The following is a 19,942-nucleotide window of genomic DNA, read 5'->3' as shown; positions in this document are numbered from 1 at the left end:
CAAACTGACCACAAGAAATCTGGATTTAGGGACATGGGTAATGGTAAGCTTGTCCCTAGGTATTATGAGTGGTACAGGTTTGGGCACTCAGAGGGTTATTCTAAGTGCCCAAAGAAGGCACAGTTCCCCAATGGTGGGCAGACCCAGGGGTTGGCCAATGTAGTGCTTCGGAGTATGTGGCCCCAGTTAATGTGGGGTATACAACAGAAGTTAACCTAGTGTCCCGTGGTGATGGAGAAATTTTGCCCCAAACCCACATGCCTGCAAATACTTTCAAGTACAGGAAGTGTGTCACCATCAATGGAAAGAGGGTGGAAGCTCTTATGAACACAGGAGCCAGTATGGCTACTGTCAGAGCAGGTGATACCTAATGCATTTCACCAGGTTGTAGTAAAAAGCAACTGTGAGAGCCACTACCCAGTGGCTCTGGTTCCCTTTGAGTTGGACAGGGCTCAGGTTCTCTTAGGGTCTTGGTCCTGCCATGCCTGTGGATCGTTTGTTTGGGAATGATCTGGAGCACAAAGCCTGGAAGGAACTGGAGCTCACACCTCGAAATGTTGGGCTTACCTGACTGGGTCTGCATGACCACAGGGTCCATGGATGCCCAGTAAGGGAGCAAAGGAAGCCTGCAGCCTGGAATCATGGCCCAGGCAGTTGCCAAGAAAGAGAAGGACAGGAGCCATGTGAAATGAGACCCAGAATCTCCCATGGTATAGGTGAATGGGGCACCAGAGGAGGTCGCCCGAGAGACTATCAGGGAGGACAAGACTTCCCTATGAGACCTACCTGAGCTTGTTGTGTTGGATAGCAAGCTGAGGGTGGGCCCACCAGGGAAGAGTTCTGCAAGGGCATGAAGTGGCAAGCTGAAGCCCAGGCAGCTGGTGACACCTCTGGAGATCACCTCATATATTGGAAGAATGACCTCCTGTTTAGTGAGCCTTTGTATGGAGCAACACTTTTTCTAGTGGTCCCCCAATGTTACTGGGCCTTCCTACTGGTACTGGCTCATTAAATTCCCCATACCAGACATCTGAGGTAAGACAACACCTTTGCCAGGCTTGTCTCCCACTTTTATTGGCCCCAGGTGAAGATATACTCAGATACATTCTGCAGGAACAGTCTCACCTGTCAGGCCAGTGGGGAACAGGGAAAAACTGTCGAAGCTCATGAGGCTGAAGTTGGACGTAATCTTACCATGCTTGCTTTTTGCCTACAGAGAGGAGCTACAGAAGAGAGTTGGGTTCAGCCCATTCAAAGTCTGTTATGGACACCCTGTTAGGGGACCTCCCAGTCTGATGAAGGAGAAGTGGGAGCAAGCTCCCAAGAAACCCCCCAGGAAGTGGTTAGCTACATGCAAGCCCTCGTAAAACAGATGACCAAGTTCTGGAAGAAGGCCTCTGAGTACTTCGAGGCTAACCAGGAAGTAATGAAACTCTCATATAACCAGAAGGTCTCTCTGGTAGAGTTTCAGCCTGGCCAGAGAGTGTGGCTAATGGAGACAGAGGAACCCATGGCCCTCAAAGACTTTCGGATTGGGCCCTATGAGGTGATTGAGAGGAATGGGGAGGCCCCCTACCTGGTGGACCTCAAGACCCCCAGACACACCTAAGGGTACTCCATTTCAATTGCCTCAAACCCCACTATGAGAGATCTGAGGTGACCATGCTGTTGGTGACAGATGAAGTGGAGGAAGAGAGTGAACCTCTCCCTGACCTTCTATCATCCAAGGAAAAAGGTGGATCCATGAAAGGTGTCAACCTCTCTCCTATCCTGACCCCAAAACACCAGGAGGACTGTCACCAGTTGTTGGGACTGTTTTCCTCGCTCTTGTCCCTCACTTCTGGGCTTAGACACCTGTGTGCTGATTATATTGATACTGAGGACAGCCTGCCCATTAAAAACACAATATACAAGCTGACAGGCAAAGTAGTGGCCAGCATTAATGAGGAAGACTCCAAGTGGTTCAAATTAGGGGTGATTGAGTACTCTGGTAGTCTCTGGTCCAGATCGAAAAAAGGGGGGAGGTAGAGGGATATGCTAGGTCCACCCTCCTGTTCTAGTTATAGACATACACAATCCTAAATCTCGGATAGAGAACCAAGCAGTAGAGATAGATTTTCACTCAGTGTGAGATAGAAAATCTGGCAAAAAAGGAAAAATTTCCTTTCTTGAGTCCCACTCACTCACCGGGGTTTCCCCACAGTGACATGCTTCATCATAGGGGCCATCCCAACCCGCTGCGAGTTGAGGCGTGCTAGGACTTGCAAAATACGTAGGAACACTGTTGTGAGGAACTATGTGTGGTGCAGTGGTGTATGTGGATTGGAGTGACTTTAAAAATATCTAACTAGTGGGCGAAATAACTTTATTCTTGCTCCTAGTTGATATGTTTAAAAAGAGGTAGGTCTCTAGGGTGCCTAGTTTCAATGAGTCAGGGGTCCCAACAGAGGTCAAAATGTTTCGAGCATCCCCAATGCTCTTCTTCAGGACAACACAGGGTCCAGCCCTGTGTGTACCACTCCAAAGTGAGGTGAAAAAGTGACTCACAAATGCTATCTAATAAGCATAAGGTAAACAATACATACAACACTAATAAGTCATGTTGTATTTTCTAAAAAGTGGAACTTTACCTCATGGTCAAAGGAGGGGGCGTGAGAAGGGTCCAACTGGAACTTTCATAATTATTCCTCTCCGTCAGTGTACCTGGATGGTTCCCTCGAGACCGCATATTGTCTCTGGCCCAGCCCAGTGGTGCTGGTACACAAAGCTGCCCAACCGGGCACTGCCCCAGAACTCAGGGTCTGTGTGGAATAGAGCAGGCTCATCTCAGCCACCAAGACTGATGCTCACCTCATCCCCCGAGCTGATGAGCTCATTGACAGATTAGGGGCTGTCAAGTTCATGAGTATTTTTTACCTTATTTCAGGGTACTGGCAGAATACCCTAACTGAGGCAGCCAAAGAGAGGTCAGCATTCTCTACTCTAGAGGGCCACTTTCAAATTAGAGTGATGCCCTTTGGCTTGATGAATGCCACTGCCACCTTCCAGAGGTGGGTGAACTAGATCTTAGGCAGGATGGAGGTCTTCGGTGCTGATTACCTGGATGACATAGTTGTCTACAGCAGCAGCTGGGAGGACCACCTGTTTCACCTACAGGAAGTTCTTCCAGCCCTGCCACAAGCAGTCCTGAATGTCAAGGCCAGTAGTGCCAGATAGGGCAAGGTTCTGAGGTGCACTTGGGACACCTCGTGGGCATGATAAGGTGCCAAAATAGAGACTATCTTCGCCTGGAAGACTCCAAAACCCAAACAGAAGTGATGGCTTTGCTGTGTTTCATTTGATACTACTACAGGAGTTTTTTTTTAGGGTATATGAAACCATTGTGGCCCCCTTAATTAAGCTGGCTCCCCGAAAATGGCACATTCTCGTACACCACCTGCAGCCTTGCTTCGGTGAATGTCTACCTTCTTAGAGACTTTTTGCTGAAATTTCTTCTAAGTCAGATGGTAAGCTCCGGGCCCATTACCCTGTTTTTATCCAACCGGCGCTCTTTAGATGTTGGCCATATTTTTTTTACTTTGACCTGGTTTCGCACTACTAGATTTTTGTGGTTGGCACTTTGATCTTTCAGATGCTAGTTTTTACCTTGAACTCCAAAAATTCACAACTCCGATTCTACTGATTGGATTTTTGTCATTTCAGTGTCAAATAATGTAATACAACATACTCTATTTTTCTAAATTGGTGTGGGATTTTTCTTGTATTGTGTTTTCATTTTATTACTGTTTGGGTGCTGCACAAATACTTTACACATTGCCTCTAAGTGAAACCTGTCTGCTTTTATGGAAAGCTACCAGAGAGTTAAGAACAGGTTAATTTTGTGGGTTTTCTGGTTCACCCTGACTGAAATTGTGGCTGAAATTGTGGCTGCTGCTTGAGCAGCGTTAACACCCCACTAAAACAAAAAACCTAATTTCTCACAGTAGTTTTATCCGGGAACACAGAAAAAGGAAAACAATGATGGATTGACTTTTTGTTAAGTTTCTTAAATAACAATCAGATATAACTGTAGTCTAGAGTATTATCTGATTGTATTTAATAAATATAACTCTATTATTAACTTACCATCTACTATGAAACGAACATAAGGTCCATGTTCCACTTACCATTTATCTCTATATTAATTACAATTTAGTATTTCCTGACAAAAGATGGTTAATATTGGTAGACACTCTTTATCTTTCAAGATATTTGGTTAGTTCTGAAACAAGCTTTTTTTCTCTCCATTTTTTCTGGAACTTTTTTTTTTACAATATCAACATGATGAACCAAAACAATTGTCTCAACAGGAAACAAAAGGACAACAAAGGCAAAAAAACAATAAGGTATTTGGGGAGGACACTGTTGGCCATTTTGTCTCTGCCCCAACAATTACAGTATGGCAGAAGAGAGAGTATTTCTCTGTACTGCCATATTACTCTTTAATTTTCCGATTCTGCCTTAAAAGATGTATTGGCTCCACTCCACCAGTAGCAGGTACTGGTGGAGGCACATATGCACTGGTTGTTGGTGGAGGTGCTGATGGAGCAGAAGAATTAGAAGGTCCTACTGGAGAGACAGATGCAGCAGGTGGTGGTGGAGGTGCTGACGAAGCAGACAAAGTCAAAGGTGTTGCCGTAACCGAAGAAGTTCCTGCTTCTGCCTCTCTATCTCCTTCTGATGCCTTCTTTCTGCACACGCCAACATAGTGGAATGAATTGTCTGCAGGTGTTTTCTCATTCTCATGGTACAGAACAAGTATTGTTTCACACTCCCACGGGAAATATCTTTATTACATAGCTGAAGGTAACAGACTTGGAATTCACCTTTTTCCCTACAGATGAATATGAACAAAATCCCATACAATCGAACCCTTCAATTTCTTCCTCTGCTCCACCCCTGCTTCATCCTCTTGCAACAGCACAGGATCTTGTTCTTCAGCAACTGCAGTTCTCTAAAAGTTCAAAGGTGGCTTCAGAACAAAAGATATTCCCTCAGCTAAAGAGCACAAACTTCTTCTTTGAATATATCAAACTGAATGGGCTAAGGGGTATACTCTTCCTCTTTCCTACAATTGACAGAGTTTTAAACCAATTGCGTACATTTTTCCTGACAAGAATCTTCTACAGTGTAGCATGAAGCCAGCCAGATGTTGCAATTTTCTTGTTTTTATATGGTGTGAATCTCCGAGCAATGATAGAAAAGTACGGTCAATCTAATATAAAGTGACTGACTGACTGGCTGTCCAATTGCCTGAGTTATTGAGTGGCGGAATGAATGTGAAAGTAAGTGTGTGCCGGACTGAATATGTGCGACTGCGGGTGTGACCCAATAACTGTTGAATTCACTGAAAAAGTGTATGATTGAACCTGAATGTATGTGTCAGCGAGTGGATTATTGTCACTTAAGGGCAGGGCAGATTTTCAAGAAATTGGCGCATCTCTGCGTTTCAGCAGCCAGTGTGCAAAACCCTTGCACCACCATGGATGCATCGTATATAAAATATGGTGCACCATGGCGCAAGGATTGACAGATGCGCAAAAATCATGCATTGCTGGAGTTGTGTCACAAGCACGACGCAACTCCAGCAATACACAGGGAGGCCTATTCCCAATACACTGAGTCACTCTTTATGCCTGCTCCAAGAAGGCGTAGGGTTTTGGCACAGTGGCCTCCTAGAAGTGGCACAGTGAAATCATGTAGATTTTACTGTGCCACTTCTACAAAGCTTTTCTGCGTGGGAACGCCTACCCTGCATACATTATACCTGGCGCAGGCATAATGTGGTTGTATTACAGCAGAGTAAAGATGATTTGAATTGAATTGAATTGGCTGGGTGAATGTGATTGGATGTGCAATTGAGAGATCAGGTAACTGTGCGATACAGAGTGTTACTGGCTGAGTGTATTGCCGTGACTGGGTTGCATGCTTAACTGAACATATGTGTAAATGTCTACAAGCTAGTGCGTGAATGAGTCAAAGAGAGAGGGGTGGACTGGATGTGTTACTGACCATTTGTGTGACACGGTCAGTGTGTGAAGCAGTGCTAAGTAATCTGCACGTGCGATCTAGTCATTCTGTGCAAAGATTCCACTTATGGAAGACAAACTCAGGAGTACAAAACAGGTACAAGTTAAAGCTCAATTGTGCACAGGGTCGGCTTTTGGCGTGGGCGAGCTGGGCCCAGGACCAGGGTGCCAATCTTCTGAGGACTGCACGGAGCTGTGTGCATTAAGGGTATGCAAACAGCAACACCACTCTCAGCTTGCTCCAGACTTGTCCCTGTCCCTGCGTTCTCGTTTCTCTGTTATATTTGCCACTTTAAAGTGGTCCTTCATTATCATACCGTAGGGTATGTTTTTAACACCCCATTAGCCCCCTCCCTTCACCCTCTCACCCCTGCTGACACACACCAACACCACCGGTAGCAGCTACTACCAAACGGGCGTGAGCTGGTGTGGGGGGAGCAGAAGGAGGGGAGGAATAAAAAATATATTTTTTTTTTAAATCACTTACCTGGATGTGGCTGGCCACCCCCTTTCCTCCATCCTCTTGTCCTCTTCCTGGTTTATGTGGAAGCAGAAAGAACCCAGGCTCACCTGAGCCAATTACAATGCTACAATGCAGCATTATGTATGGTCTGAGTGCGGTGGAACAGAGCTCAGACAGGGAACGGGACCCTGGCTCTGTTGTCCACCCAGGCCGTAATGCACCCTGGGTGGAGAACATGCAAAGTATGCAGACATTTTGGCCTTCCTCAGATGGCCGGCCAAACTGTCATGCGCACAAAGAAGTGCTCACCACTCCTCCCCCAGCTTCTAAATAGCCCAGAGCTGCCACCAAATAATGGAGCCAGTAACCTTAAGGTATTAGCATTTTATTTTTCTATTTTTAATTGCTCACTCAGTAAGCAGTGGGGTGACTCTCTTTCGCCTTAGTGGAGAAGCCGCCATTGAACATCACCCTCATCAGGGCTAGGAAGAAAAGCTATGAGTGATTTCGGTGAGCTGGGGGAGGTCTGGAGATGTTTGGGTTCAGGAGCCATTCACTGAAGAGCCTGGGGAGTCAGGGACTGACCAGTGAACACAAAGGTGGACCACTGCTGCTTCATTTTCTTCACTGGCATCAGCAAGAGCACTCTAATGCTGATTGTGCAATATCAAATTTTAGGTGCCCCCTGAGAGGGTGACCCTTCCTTGGTTCTCCAAGATTCCTTGTTTCGTCCAAGATTCCCCTTCTGTCAAAACCACAGCCTTGCTCGCTCGTGTTAGACCCACAACCACCTTCCTGGGAACGTCTGCCATATTAAAAGAGTAGCTTCCTGGACATGATAGTTTACTGGAGTTGTCTGAACACCACACTCCATTTTTCTTTCCTAATACGTCTTCTTACTTGCCTTTCTAATTGTCTCGAACCTCTAGTACTGTGGTACTCATAGTACGGCCCGCATGCATTCATTGGTGGCCCACGGACCTTGCCTTGTCGTTTCTACATTTCCAGTGAGGCCAGCAGTAAACACAGATGACCGCAAGAGCATACGTAGTGAATACTATATTAAATAGGTATTCACTAAGTATGCTCCTGCGGCTATCTTCTGTGTTTACTGCCGGCCTCTGTTACTTCACTGCACCGTTGGAAAGCTTCCCAAAAGGCTCTTTAAAAGTCAGCTGTAGGCGCTTTCACAGCTGACTTTTAAAGGGCCTTTTGGGAAGCTTCTTGTTTGGAGAGGGACAGATAGAGGAAGGGACAGATAGAGACAGAGATACAGACAGAGACAGATAGAGACAAAGACAGAACCAGATAGAGACAGATAGAGATAGGGACAGACAGACAGATCTTGCTGCTGTCTCTGTCCTTAGCCATCCTGACTCTTGAATCCAGGGCCCCTGTCCCTCATCCATCGTTCATCAGTTCCATGAGTTCCCCATCTCAGTATCTCTGTCTCCCTCTCATCTCACCTCAGCCTCCTTGAATCCTCATCCCAGTGGGTCTGTCTCTCTCTCTCATCTCCCCCCAGCTTCCCTGAGCACTGAACCCATTGTCTCTGTTTCCCTCACACCTTCCCTCAGCTCTCTGTCTCTTGAAGCCAGGTATCTCTACTACCCTACACGCCTCTCCTCAGCCTTCACAAGTGCTGATCCCAGGTTTTGTAACCCTATGCACATCTCTCCTCAGTCACTCAGTTCAGAATCGGATCCCAGTGGCATATGTCCCTCTCACAAATAACTTGGCACCTCAATAAGTCCTAGCACGGTTTCTAGACCATATTCATAGCTGTGATGGCCTGCCATCTTTTCCTCCAGTCATTCCCCCTTCTTTTCTCATGATTCGACACTCTTTTTCTCTGCCTGGAACCGCAGACAGAGAATGAAAAAGCCATAGCCACAAAGGTAAAATAGGCGAATACCTTCTAAAATTCGTTCAGTAACAGAGTAGGTTACAAAACCTGCCAGACATTTTAAAAATGTTATCCAATTTGGAGATCTGTGATTTCTGAATGAGTGTTTGAGCCATACAATACAGTAGCTAGTCATGAGATGTTACACTGCCTGGCCTGAGAGACCGTCTATTTTAGCAGAGGTGACTTGACTAAAAAAAAAGCTAAATTAAAAGAAAGACAATCTCAGGTGTTAAAGGAAATATGTAATGTTAGGGTAAGGATGTATTCTCAAAACAGTCGAATGTTCAGAGACAGTTGCTGACGACTAAAGAGCAAATTGGAAAAGGAGAAGAAAAGGACTTTCAGTAGTATTTTTTATACTGCATGTCAAGCTGCACGCCTGCTTTACTAAACATTGTAAATCACAGGTGTTACAATTGCCTAGTTTATGGCAGTCAATTTACGAACTTTGGAAGGATGGAAAGCTAAATCACTTTGGCCATGATTTGAATTTATGGCGGTTGTATCACCACATTTATCACTGGTGTGCATTGAACTCACTGAGCCAGCAATCCGATCAGAAACATTACAATGAATGCTGTTTCTAGGATACGGAGCTCATGCACACATAATGCACAATTATAAGTGACTGACCTCTAAGCAATATATCCTTGTTTCTGAGTAATGGTGTACAAGGAAAGCATATTAGATTCAAGCAGTAATAAACCGGGAGGTTTTCGCAAACATGATGAACTCTCAGCTTAGCATCTGCGTTGACAATTGACTTGCCAAACTATACTAACCCTCTATTATATCAAATGTTAAACCAAATGCATTCATAACCTTACGGGGATTCTATATAAGCATAGTACCCTCAAGAGACAGAAAGAACCAATGTTGGCAGGATATTAAACAATGAAAGAAAGAAATCTGAAATAACTTCCGCTGATGGTCAACATGTTGAAACTAAATTGTGTATATATCTAATGTATTTTGAACTATTTAATCAAATTGTACTGGATAAATGTATTATATAAAAATGCATATGTAGTGATTTAAATTAAAGTTTAAAATTAGTGAATTAATATATTTAATTATTAGTTAAATATATAAATATACAATGATACACACACATATGTGTGTGTATCTATCTATCTATCAATATATCTTTTTTTCTAAGAACAACCTGTGTTCTTACAACTGAAATCTACGGTTTACGATGAGTTGAAGTAAAGAACCCATAGACTTTTTGGACCTGAAGATTAGAGTAAGAAATAATGCCCTGGTTACAGAATTGCTTAGAAAGGATACGTCAGGCAACTCTATTTTACATGCCTTTAGTAACCATTCCCCAAGTTGCAACTGGGGCATACCGTAGATCATCAAAAGACTGAAAGTGAGAGAGTATCCCTACAAAGTTCTTATGGCTACAAACGAGTAAGCAGATAGAGTGGAGAGGGAGAAAGCCCTTTACAAACTCAAAAGTAACAAGGGCAAGATGGATGTAGGTCCCATTAGATTAATCACTAAATTTCCTCAGAAAACTTGGGAGCTAAGAAAAGTGTTAAAAAAAGATGAGACATTTTGTCATTTGGCCCAATCCTTCAACCAAGAGTAGGGTCACACCCCTTCATAATGTTCCAACAAAACACATTGTTGAAAGATATGCTGGTTCAGTTACTTGGTGCCCAAACAAGGCAATTGATTGCTGCGAGGGAAATACTTTAAAAGGTGTGGTCAATGTAATGCCTGTAGTTTCAGCACCAATGTTTGCATGGACACAGAAAATGTGGGTGATCCCAAAACACATTAAGTGCAAAATTGAATTGATGGTCTATGTTATTACCTTCCATTGTGGTGTGGTAGGTGGTACATTGGGTCCTCAATTTTTCCTATAAAGAAGTGCATTCTGGAGCATTGGCGTGCGATTCCAAATAATGATGCAAGTTATGGCACAGCCAAACAGTCAAGGTTGTTTGGTTGGAATGTGGTGCCAAAACACCCTAGATGGGGCAACAGGTACCTCAATTTAGAAGAATGGAATACAGAATGATCTTGGAAACCGGCTGCATAGTTCCAGAGGGGATACATGTGGATAAAAAACTGCATGTGCATTTGTAAAACAGAGATTACATCTGTTCAGGCTCCATGGGGCTCCTCCGCCTCGACTTTATGAAATGTTGATCTGTGTAGATGAACGGGTGTTGTTTTTTAATGTTTTGCATGTGGAATTAACATTCACAGAATAGTCAGTAGGAGTCAGTTGAAACTGTCCCATAAGGCTGGTGCATGCACTGTTCTGTTCCAGTCTCGGGATTCTGATATGCTTGGGATGAGATGTGGTTTAGAGTCAAACCCACAGCTTTTGCACCTGACCAAAAACTCTGATTCTGGGAAAAAATATTTAACTGTTGTTATCTCAAATTGTTCAATGATAATATGTAAACAAAAACTGTACAGTGCCCTGTTCGAGTACATGTTCTATTCCTTCTCTGTCACATATCGATCAACATCTGATCTTAAACGAATCTCACACACACACCATACACTTTTAAGCATGATGTGTCCTGTTTAATATGGCTCTGCTGCAATACAAATTTTCTTTGCAAAGTGTTTTACTGCTCCTTGGAGCCATATCAATGCTATCCCAAAAATGAAAAGAATTGTAAATAAAATGAGAGTGCCAATGGCCCTATTTTAATACCCAAAAAGATCAAGTTTTTCTGCAGAAAAGATCGTCCTGCAGCGACCCAGTTCTGATAGCGAAGCTCAACCTCTTCTCTACCTGTCTGGGATTACAGGCAGGATTAATAATCCCCTTTCCAGTTAATCCTATCCGTAGGTCAGGGTTTCAAATCCAAGCCAGTCCTTTCTAGAGATGTAAACACTCATCATCCATACCCTCCCAACCCCCCCTCCCCCCCCCAAAGGAAGGTAGAAAGGCCAACTAATATTAGCAATGGTATCTCTGATATTTAATTTTTCCACACCCTCAGGCTAATATATTTAAAAGTGTTGCAAAGAGCACAGCAACTCTTATTGTTGTGCTGCGTTGTGCAAGACGGAGAGAACAGCGCAGAGCCATAATTATTAAAATATGCCACTGCAGATCTCTTCACCACTGCTGGCACAGTATGAAGGTCTATGCGTGATGTCTAGCATAGGTTGTGCACTGGAAAGGTACCTTTCCAATAAAAAACACTGTTACTAGACAAACTTAACTTTTCACACATTGGATGTGCGCATGCAATGTATAAAAGTTAGGAGAAAGTAAACGATGTCTTCTATTTAGCACCTGCCTCAACGAGATGTGTATTTATCTCCTGCTGCAAAGCACTGTCTAACAATTTTAGTAGCAACGGCTTTGCTTCAAAAACCATGCGTGGTAGGGAGGGACTGCCCTTGTAGCACCCATGAGATGCCTCTTGGTGCAATGTAGCGCAAAGCAAATGTCCTGCGCAAAAGGTTTGTACGGGAAAGTAAACAGTTTATGGAAACATTGCTCCGGTTTGCGTCACTTTTCACCAACATAGACAACGTCTTAATATATCTGTACCACAGTACATAATAACATATACGTTTATTTTATGAACAAGTTTTTTGCGGAATCGCAAATTGGCCGAGCGGCAGTAGTTTGCTCGGAGTCACTCTGTAGCTGTATATTATTAGATATTATTCTACGGATGTGCTATTATCCGTTATGCCGGTGTCTATTTTACTCCATATAATTTTTTTAGGCAAACAGTGCTGTTTTACAGAAGTAATATTCAAAATGCATATTTAGTCCCCCCACAAAGAGAAATGGAGCAAATAAGAGCTCAATTACAATATGTAATAAGCCACATACATTAGGACGCAGGGGGCATAACTTGCACACATTTGATCTACGCAACAGCGGGTTAACTTTAGTACATATTCGCGGCACACTGCGACACAACTCGGCAGCGCACTCTAGCACACGGTGTTGTACTGGGAAGGGTACTTTCTCACGCGCTGCGCGGCAGGTGAGGAGTTTTTGAGGCGTGATTAGCGCGGGCGCGCGGCCGTACCTCGTTCAACTGGTTGTCGTCACTGACGCTGTTCATGGAGTCGAAGGAGCGACCCCTCCGAGGGCCGCCGACTTTGCAGGAGTGCATGATGGATTCCGGGTCTGGGGCGGGGAGGTGTGCTTGAGTTCAGCACGCACCAGTCCTTCAAAACCTCTGGCGCGTGTCAGGGCCCGGAGGCTGAGCTGGCACAGAGTACAGCAAGCACTGCAGGGACGGGGCCCTGGTACCTCTCTGGAGTCTGCCGGGTGCGGAGGCTGGCAGAGCTCCTATGCACTGCAGGCGCTCGGCTCGTGGCGCCTCTGAGTGTCAGCCAGCAGGTGAGGCTCTGCGCTGGCTGCAGAGTTCGGCTTACCCCGTCAGCACGTGTTCTTTCCTGGACGCAGTATCTGCTATGTGCCTCTTTGAAGCGTGTCGCTGCTTGAGGCGTGGGGAAGGTTCAGCCTCACCTCGGCGTCTGGTCTTTTCCTTCTCACTCTGAAGTGGGGCAGGAAGGGGTCTGCAGGTTGGCAGCAGTGGCAACTCTCCTGCCCGGATGGAGAGTCAGGACCCGCTAGTCAGGGGGGATACCAGAGTCTCTGAATCCCAGGGCGCCAGCCCAGTACCCCTCAGCGCCGGGCTCCTTCTCAGACACCTGTGGAGAGTGTCAGGACGGGCTCTGCAGCCATCGTAGGTGCGCCCTGGTCGCTTCTGCAGTGTTCAAAATCAGCCTAAAATCGGGGTCCTGTTCCTGTCTCTCGTCGCCCCTCTAGTGTCACGAGCCGGGCCTCATCTGCCGTTTGGTCGCGGGGAAGCGAGGTCTCACAGCCTTTTTATCTGCAGGTGTGTCTGCGAAGGGGAAGGGGGTGCTGTGGGCAACCAGTCTTAATCTCGTCACAAAGCAAATTGAAACAAACATCACCCATCCCACGTCAAAGGAGAATTAACTGAGGTTCATTAAAATACGTACAATAATTTGGAGAAAAAAACGGAGTACACTCATCCCGGATCAAACAGGATGATGACGTGCTTCAACCCAAGACCATCGAGTGTAAGATGGCAAACACTGCAAGGCCAGAACATTCTATCATAAGAACCTCTGTGCATGTCCACTCTTTTCCAATCCCCTGCATGCTCCCCGTGTTTCCGGCTTTTTGTATTTTTAGAAACTGGTCGGTATAAATGAATCATTTTCACCAAAACTGTGTTCTGCTTAGATTTTACGAGCTTCCCTGCACTCCTGCCTCTGGAATAATTTTTTTTAAATGGATAGGGAATTAAAAAATATTTTACAGGGAAATTTTTATTGTATCCAAAATAATAGATCTCAAGCATTCTTCTGGATTTCAACTTTCTAAATTTATATAAGAAAACATTTTTGTAGAAGACATTTTTATCGCAAATGGCCCTATGGTGCTATCTGCAGCTTTGAATGTGTGGATGAAATACTTTAGGAGTAGTCAGTATGGCCATAACAATGATTATAACGTTTTTAGATCATGTCTATAAAGGATTATCCCCCAGATTCATCAATGTCCCGATTTGCGAGTCCTTAGTAGCGATTATTAAGGAATCGCTATTAAGCACTCGCAAATCGGGATTCATGTAGAAATCGCAAAATAAATCGCGATTCCTACAGCTTCCTTATTTGCGGTTAGCAAATTGCTAATCGCAAATAAGGAATAACTCCCCATTCATTCCTATGGGCCTAGAGGCCCATAGGAATGAATCGGGAGTCAATCCTTATTTGCGATTAGCAATTTGCTAATCGCAAATAAGGATGCGATTTCAAGGGTGCCAGGGGTGTCCAAAGGACACCCTGTAGCACCCCTGAAATGGAAATGTAGCCTGATGTTGCGCACACACATGTCCAAAGGACAGTGTGGGTGTAACATACCACTTAGAAAAATGAACTAAAGTGCATTTTTCTAAGTTTTCGCTATTTACCACGAAGTCAGACTTCGCGGTAAATAGCGGCCAAAAATTGCGAATTCTCAATTCTTAAATGATTCATGAATTGCATTTAAGGAATGTCAAATAGAGATTCCTTAAATGCAATTCCTCGCAAAATAGCGATTTCGCATTTAGCGATTTTTGCATTTGGGATGATGAATCCCAAATGCAAAAATTGCGCTCGCAAAGGGCCAGATTCTCAGAATCTGGCCCTTTGCGAGCCCATTTTCCCTTGATGAATCTGGCTGTAACTGCTTAGATGGCTCATATAATGGGAAGCAATACAGATTTTAACAGAGAACTGAAAAGAAAATTGCGTAATCTCGAAAGAAATATGTATATTCTCGGCACTTTAGCACCTTAAAATATTGGTGAAAGTAATAAAGTGAGATAAAAGATCACAATCTATAGACAAAAGGGTGAATGAATTTGCACATTTGCCATACTAGCACTATAGTATATCTTGAAATCATAGATTGAGCCGAAAAAGTTTATAATGTTGGCAAATGATTGAGTAATATATGTAACTATTGTAGGAAAAGGATTACAAATCGCATTTATATCAGGGAAACGTATGTATAGAATCCTATATGATAAATTAGATGCACATATTTTACCAAATCAGCACATTAGCACTTCATCTTGGGAAAATAAAATAAACCAAAGTCAAGAATACAGTGGGAGACGAATAGACAATGTACAGAAATCATTGTGAGAACTTACAGAATGTTTGAGTTACAAAATTTGTATTGACCTTAACAGTAAATTGACATTATTGAAATTATTGAAAATTCTTCTTTTAAAGGCTTGTATTTTTATTGTAATCAAATGATTAATACAATAAAGTATTTTAATACTACAACTACTTTAGGAGTAGTCATTTATCAAGCTGATATCCAAGGTAACTTTTGTATTTACTTTTTCACAGATTTAGGGGGAAAGCATTCCAGATTGAAGGCTCCGGAGCTTGGAAAGACCAGTCTGTAGAACAAATCTGATTGGTCATGGAAATTTGCAAAAAGTAAGGTAAAGGATAAGAGAAGAGCCCTTAAAAGATGAGAAGTTACATAAATTTTTGGTGCTGAGAAAGGGACCTGAGCCACAGAAAGTGGCACAAAGAATCTTGAGATTCACTTGCTGAACCACTAAATCCAGTGTATAATGGAGTGGATCTGAAACATGACCTCTGTACATTACCGCCAGCAGGAGTCATGCTACAGTTTTCTGAAGTACCCTTTAATTGCTTGAGAATTTGTTAAGAGGAGATGAAATGCACTGTGTTTGCACAGATCAGACTCAAAAGCAGCAATGTAAATACTGAACTGATTATTGCATGATGGTCAGGGGCCAGTTTCACAAAGCGAAATGTGCATGCAGAGATCTCAGTATTTGTAGATTTCCACCTACAACTAGATGGGGATCCCCACGTGGATGGTATTCACTAATTCTGGGTGGAAAACTCAGCCAAAAGTAGTATTTATGTGTCTCCACCCAATTACACAAGAGGGCCAAGCCAAGAAAAGTGAGCAGTCTAGTGTGCATTGCAAGTCCCAGCCAGCAGCTACCAATCAATGGATGCTCATACCGCTTATGCAGAACTATACTCAACCTACACCTTAGCCTACAGGTACCCTAGTAGAATCAATAGTTTAAGTAAAAGCAATGCAAACACTATAATTCCATATTTTATATGCATTCAATATTTATACAAACATAGATGATAGGTGGAGTAGAAATGATAAAAGACCATAGTAGAGAATCCTATTTATTCCAAATTAGGTAGTCAAATTGCAGTTATTTCTGAAACAGACAACACATGTTTCACCCCTATTGTGGAATGCAGGCCACAGGCTTTTTCAAATCTGGAAATACATTCAACCATCATCATCATACTTTATTCGACAAGTAAGTCATAAAGCATACATAAAAACATACATAAAATCACAGTATTTCAGTATAAAATTCCATTAAAAAACGTTCAATAAATATCTAAGATTTGAATTAAACTACTGTAGACGATTGCCGAATATCAATTTTTTGAGTGCATAAAAACTAAGTTCATAAAACCAAATCCATCATTTTTAACAGTACAGGGGGTATTGCACATAAGTTACACAAATTGAGTAGGCCCACATATTTATACACAGTCTACAAACAATAATCAGAGCCCTTCCGCAACAAGGCGCATACGGATTACCCAAGCCCATTTCAGAAATTTAGCCATGGCAATAGCAATTTGAGGGCTGGGATCGCTACTTAAAATTCTTAAAGCCTCAGTGTACCTTCGTGTACCAATCGTTCTGCAGATAGGCTTAACCCACATGGCTCTGGGTGCAGAATATAAGGGGCAAAAAAAGAGAAGATGACTTATTGTTTCTCGTTCTTTACCACACTTAGGGCATTTATCCCTACCGTTTTCCCCTGCCCAATTGGTTGTGAAAGACCTAACTGGAAGGGAGCCTACTCTAAATTGAAAATAGAGTTTGCGGTCCTGATTTTTCTCTATGGCATCCCAATACAATTCCAGTTTCGGTTGGGCCTTAAATTCTAGGAAACGGCCTGTTAGGTGTGAGGAAGAACCCCTTATACATACTTCTGCATTTATCATCTCCCAATAGCTTACTTTCAGAAGTTTCTTGGAAGGGAATATAGCGTTTGTCGGGTCGTCCCATAGCTCTCGCAGTCCCAACCGAATTAGTAGGGACCGAATGGACTTCAGCCAGTGAATTTTTTGGGAGCCATCTTTTGTCATAATCTCCCATAAGCCCTGTGCATAATGTTGGAGTTCCTCTGTGGTCCACAGTCGGCGCCAATACAGCAAGGGCCGTAGAGCGGCAAGGTCCTGGACCGCTTTTTGCCCAAGATCCCACATTAGAGGTGTTAAAGGAGTACTTGTAGGGACGCTAGTTGCTTTACGCAAAAATTTGTTTTCTGCTAGCGTCAGATTTTTCAGATTCTGAAATCCCCATAGCTCGGCTCCGTACAATGTCGAGCTTAGCACCTTCATCCTATAAATTTCCAATAGTGGGCTAATGGGCTTTGTTATTGATAAGCTAAACTTTTTCAGAAGAATACCAGCCTGCTGATGTTGTTTTAATACTGCGATATCTAATTGGCTGATCCACCCCAGATCTCTCTGGAGTGTGACCCCCAAATAAGTGAAGGCGTGAACCCGCTCTAGTGGGGCGCCATTCATATACATCGCTCCTCTGAAAGGTTTAGCAGGCCCAGGTGATATACGGCCGTTAAGGACCATACACTTGGTTTTTGCCGTGTTTATTGCTAGGCCTCTCTTCAGGCAGATAAGTTCAAAGCGCTTTAGAGCATGCTGGAGCCCACTTGGTGTTTTTGACATAATCACAGTATCGTCCGCGAACATGAGGATCGGGACCCGCTCACCACACATAGCCGGGGCATCGGTAGGGATCAGGGAGAGGAACTCAGCCACCCCGTTCACGAAGAGCGAGAACAAGGTCGGTGCCATGACACAGCCTTGTCTCACTCCCCGCTCAACCGGGAAGGTTTCCGTTACCTCTCCCTGACGACCCCACCGAACCCGGGCAAAAGTATCCTCATGTAGGCGGACGATTAGGCTCAATAGTTCAGGTGCCATCCCCAGCTCTGCAAGGACTTTCCACAGGATTTTACGAGGAACAAGGTCGAAAGCCGCCCTTAGGTCAACAAAGACCGCGTACAAGGTGCCTTTCTCTAAGATCACCGTACGCCAGTATAACATGATAAACCTAAAGACCTGGTCTATGGTACTTGATTTCGGGCGAAAGCCCGCCTGGAGGTGACTCAAGATGTTATCATCATCCATCCAGGACTGGATTTTGCCCAATACAAGACGACCCACAATCTTTTGGATCGAGTCAATCAGACTTATCGGTCTATAATTAGCTGCTGACGACTTATCCCCTTTTTTGTACACTGGCACTATCTCTGCACCTTTCCATGATTGGGGTACCCCCATCCCTTGTGCTATGGCATTTGCCACATACAGGATATATATCCTCCAGCCGGCTCTGCTATTCAAAAATACATCTGCGGGCACACAGTCCATGCCTGTGGCACAACCCTCATTAACTAGGTCTAGTGCCCTGTCCACTTCTCCTAAAGTGAAAGTGGCTTCTTTATAAAAGGCATGAGCAAACACCCCTTCGCTACTACTAGCTACACTGCTGGCATATTGGGGGCTAAAATACTCAACCCATGAGTTTTGATCAACATTATTTTGAGGGCTCTCTTTATGCCCTCCCCTGTCCCATTTAAAAATATTCCCAAAAAATTTGGGGTTTTTAGATTTACATGCCATTTTGAGATCTTGCCACCAGTTTTGTACCCATTCCTTTTTTGCCACATATTGAGTTTGTCTATAATTTGAGCGGGCCAGCTTTATTTTCCTTAGGTCTTTAGTCTTTAAAGCAAGGCCTAAATCTCCCCTAGCTTGGCGGCAGAGGTCATTATACCAGGTTTCTTCTTTTGTGATCTGGGATCTAGTGCCTAGGTTGGGTTTGCAAAAGTTAGGTTTGCAAAAAGATTTTTTTAATTTAGCAAACAGGCTATTATGAATCTCCATCAGAGGTTGATGCGAAGGGCCTAGCAAGGTGGCCTCCTCAATAGCTGCTAGTGCTCCTTCCAGGTCCTCACTAATGTCAGAGATAATTTCCTGATGCCCCACAACCTGGCACCACTTAAGGTGGCACTCATCATTTGATAATACCAAATCAGGTAAGATTGGTCTTCCAGGAACCACATTCTTTTTACGAAGTCCCAAATTAAACGATGCCGAAAGAGGGTTGTGGTCACTCTCAATATGAGCAACCACCTCCATATCTAAGAGAGTACTCCATAACTTAAGCGGGACAAGCAAATAATCAATATTACTTGCCCTTACACCATTGTCAAACGTTTCCTTTCCCATTTTGTCTGACAATGTGCGCCCATTAGCAGCCCTTAGCTGATTCCCCATACAGAGGCCTTTCATCTGTATCGCGGCCTCTGTCCATTTTTTTATAGAATTAGTGCCCAGTTGTGGAATTCCCCACCTAAGGTCCTCCTCCTCTGTTAAGCCAGTATCGTCCAGACCAAGGGGCTCAAACCTAGTATTAAAGTCCCCTGCGATTAAAGATAGTATACTGGGGGGAGTAGCCTGTAACAGTGTATCTACCAATGTAACCACATCAGATTTCTTACTGCCCGGGAGCCCCCTTGCATATACATTGTAAATATCAATTCTTAAGTCATTTGGAAATTTGAGTCTAACAACTAAAATGTCACTGCTTACCACCGAAAGCTGCTGAATGTGGCATTTAAGACTCTGTCTGACCCATATGACCAGACCACCCATAGGGCGACCTTGACTTTTTTTAACTGCTGGGACAAAAAAATTCAAGTATCCCACTTTATGTATGGCCTCGGTTGCCCACACCTCCTGGAACAGGCATATATCAAAGTGATCAATAAATTCCTACCAATCAGGCGAAATAACTTTTGTCCCTATTCCTGCCACATTCCATGAAATTAAGGAGGTGGAGCATACTGG

The 19,942-nt window shown here is 43.8% G+C and overlaps 1 protein-coding gene across 1 annotated transcript in view; it reads right to left on the bottom strand.

The window, feature by feature from the left end:
* The window catches only part of TPH1 (tryptophan hydroxylase 1), a 248,282-nt gene extending 235,030 nt beyond the window's left edge, over positions 1–13,252 (bottom strand). The window contains exon 1 of the mRNA XM_078681083.1: positions 12,469–13,252. Coding sequence (XP_078537209.1) covers positions 12,469–12,555 — 87 coding nt within the window. The 5' untranslated portion in view covers positions 12,556–13,252. The remainder of the gene's footprint in view (positions 1–12,468) is intronic.
* Between the last annotated feature and the right edge of the window lie 6,690 nt (positions 13,253–19,942).

Source organism: Lissotriton helveticus, chromosome 3_1 (assembly GCF_964261635.1).
Source record: "Lissotriton helveticus chromosome 3_1, aLisHel1.1, whole genome shotgun sequence".
Lineage (NCBI taxonomy): Eukaryota > Metazoa > Chordata > Amphibia > Caudata > Salamandridae > Lissotriton > Lissotriton helveticus.
This window is presented reverse-complemented; position numbering and strand designations above follow the sequence as displayed.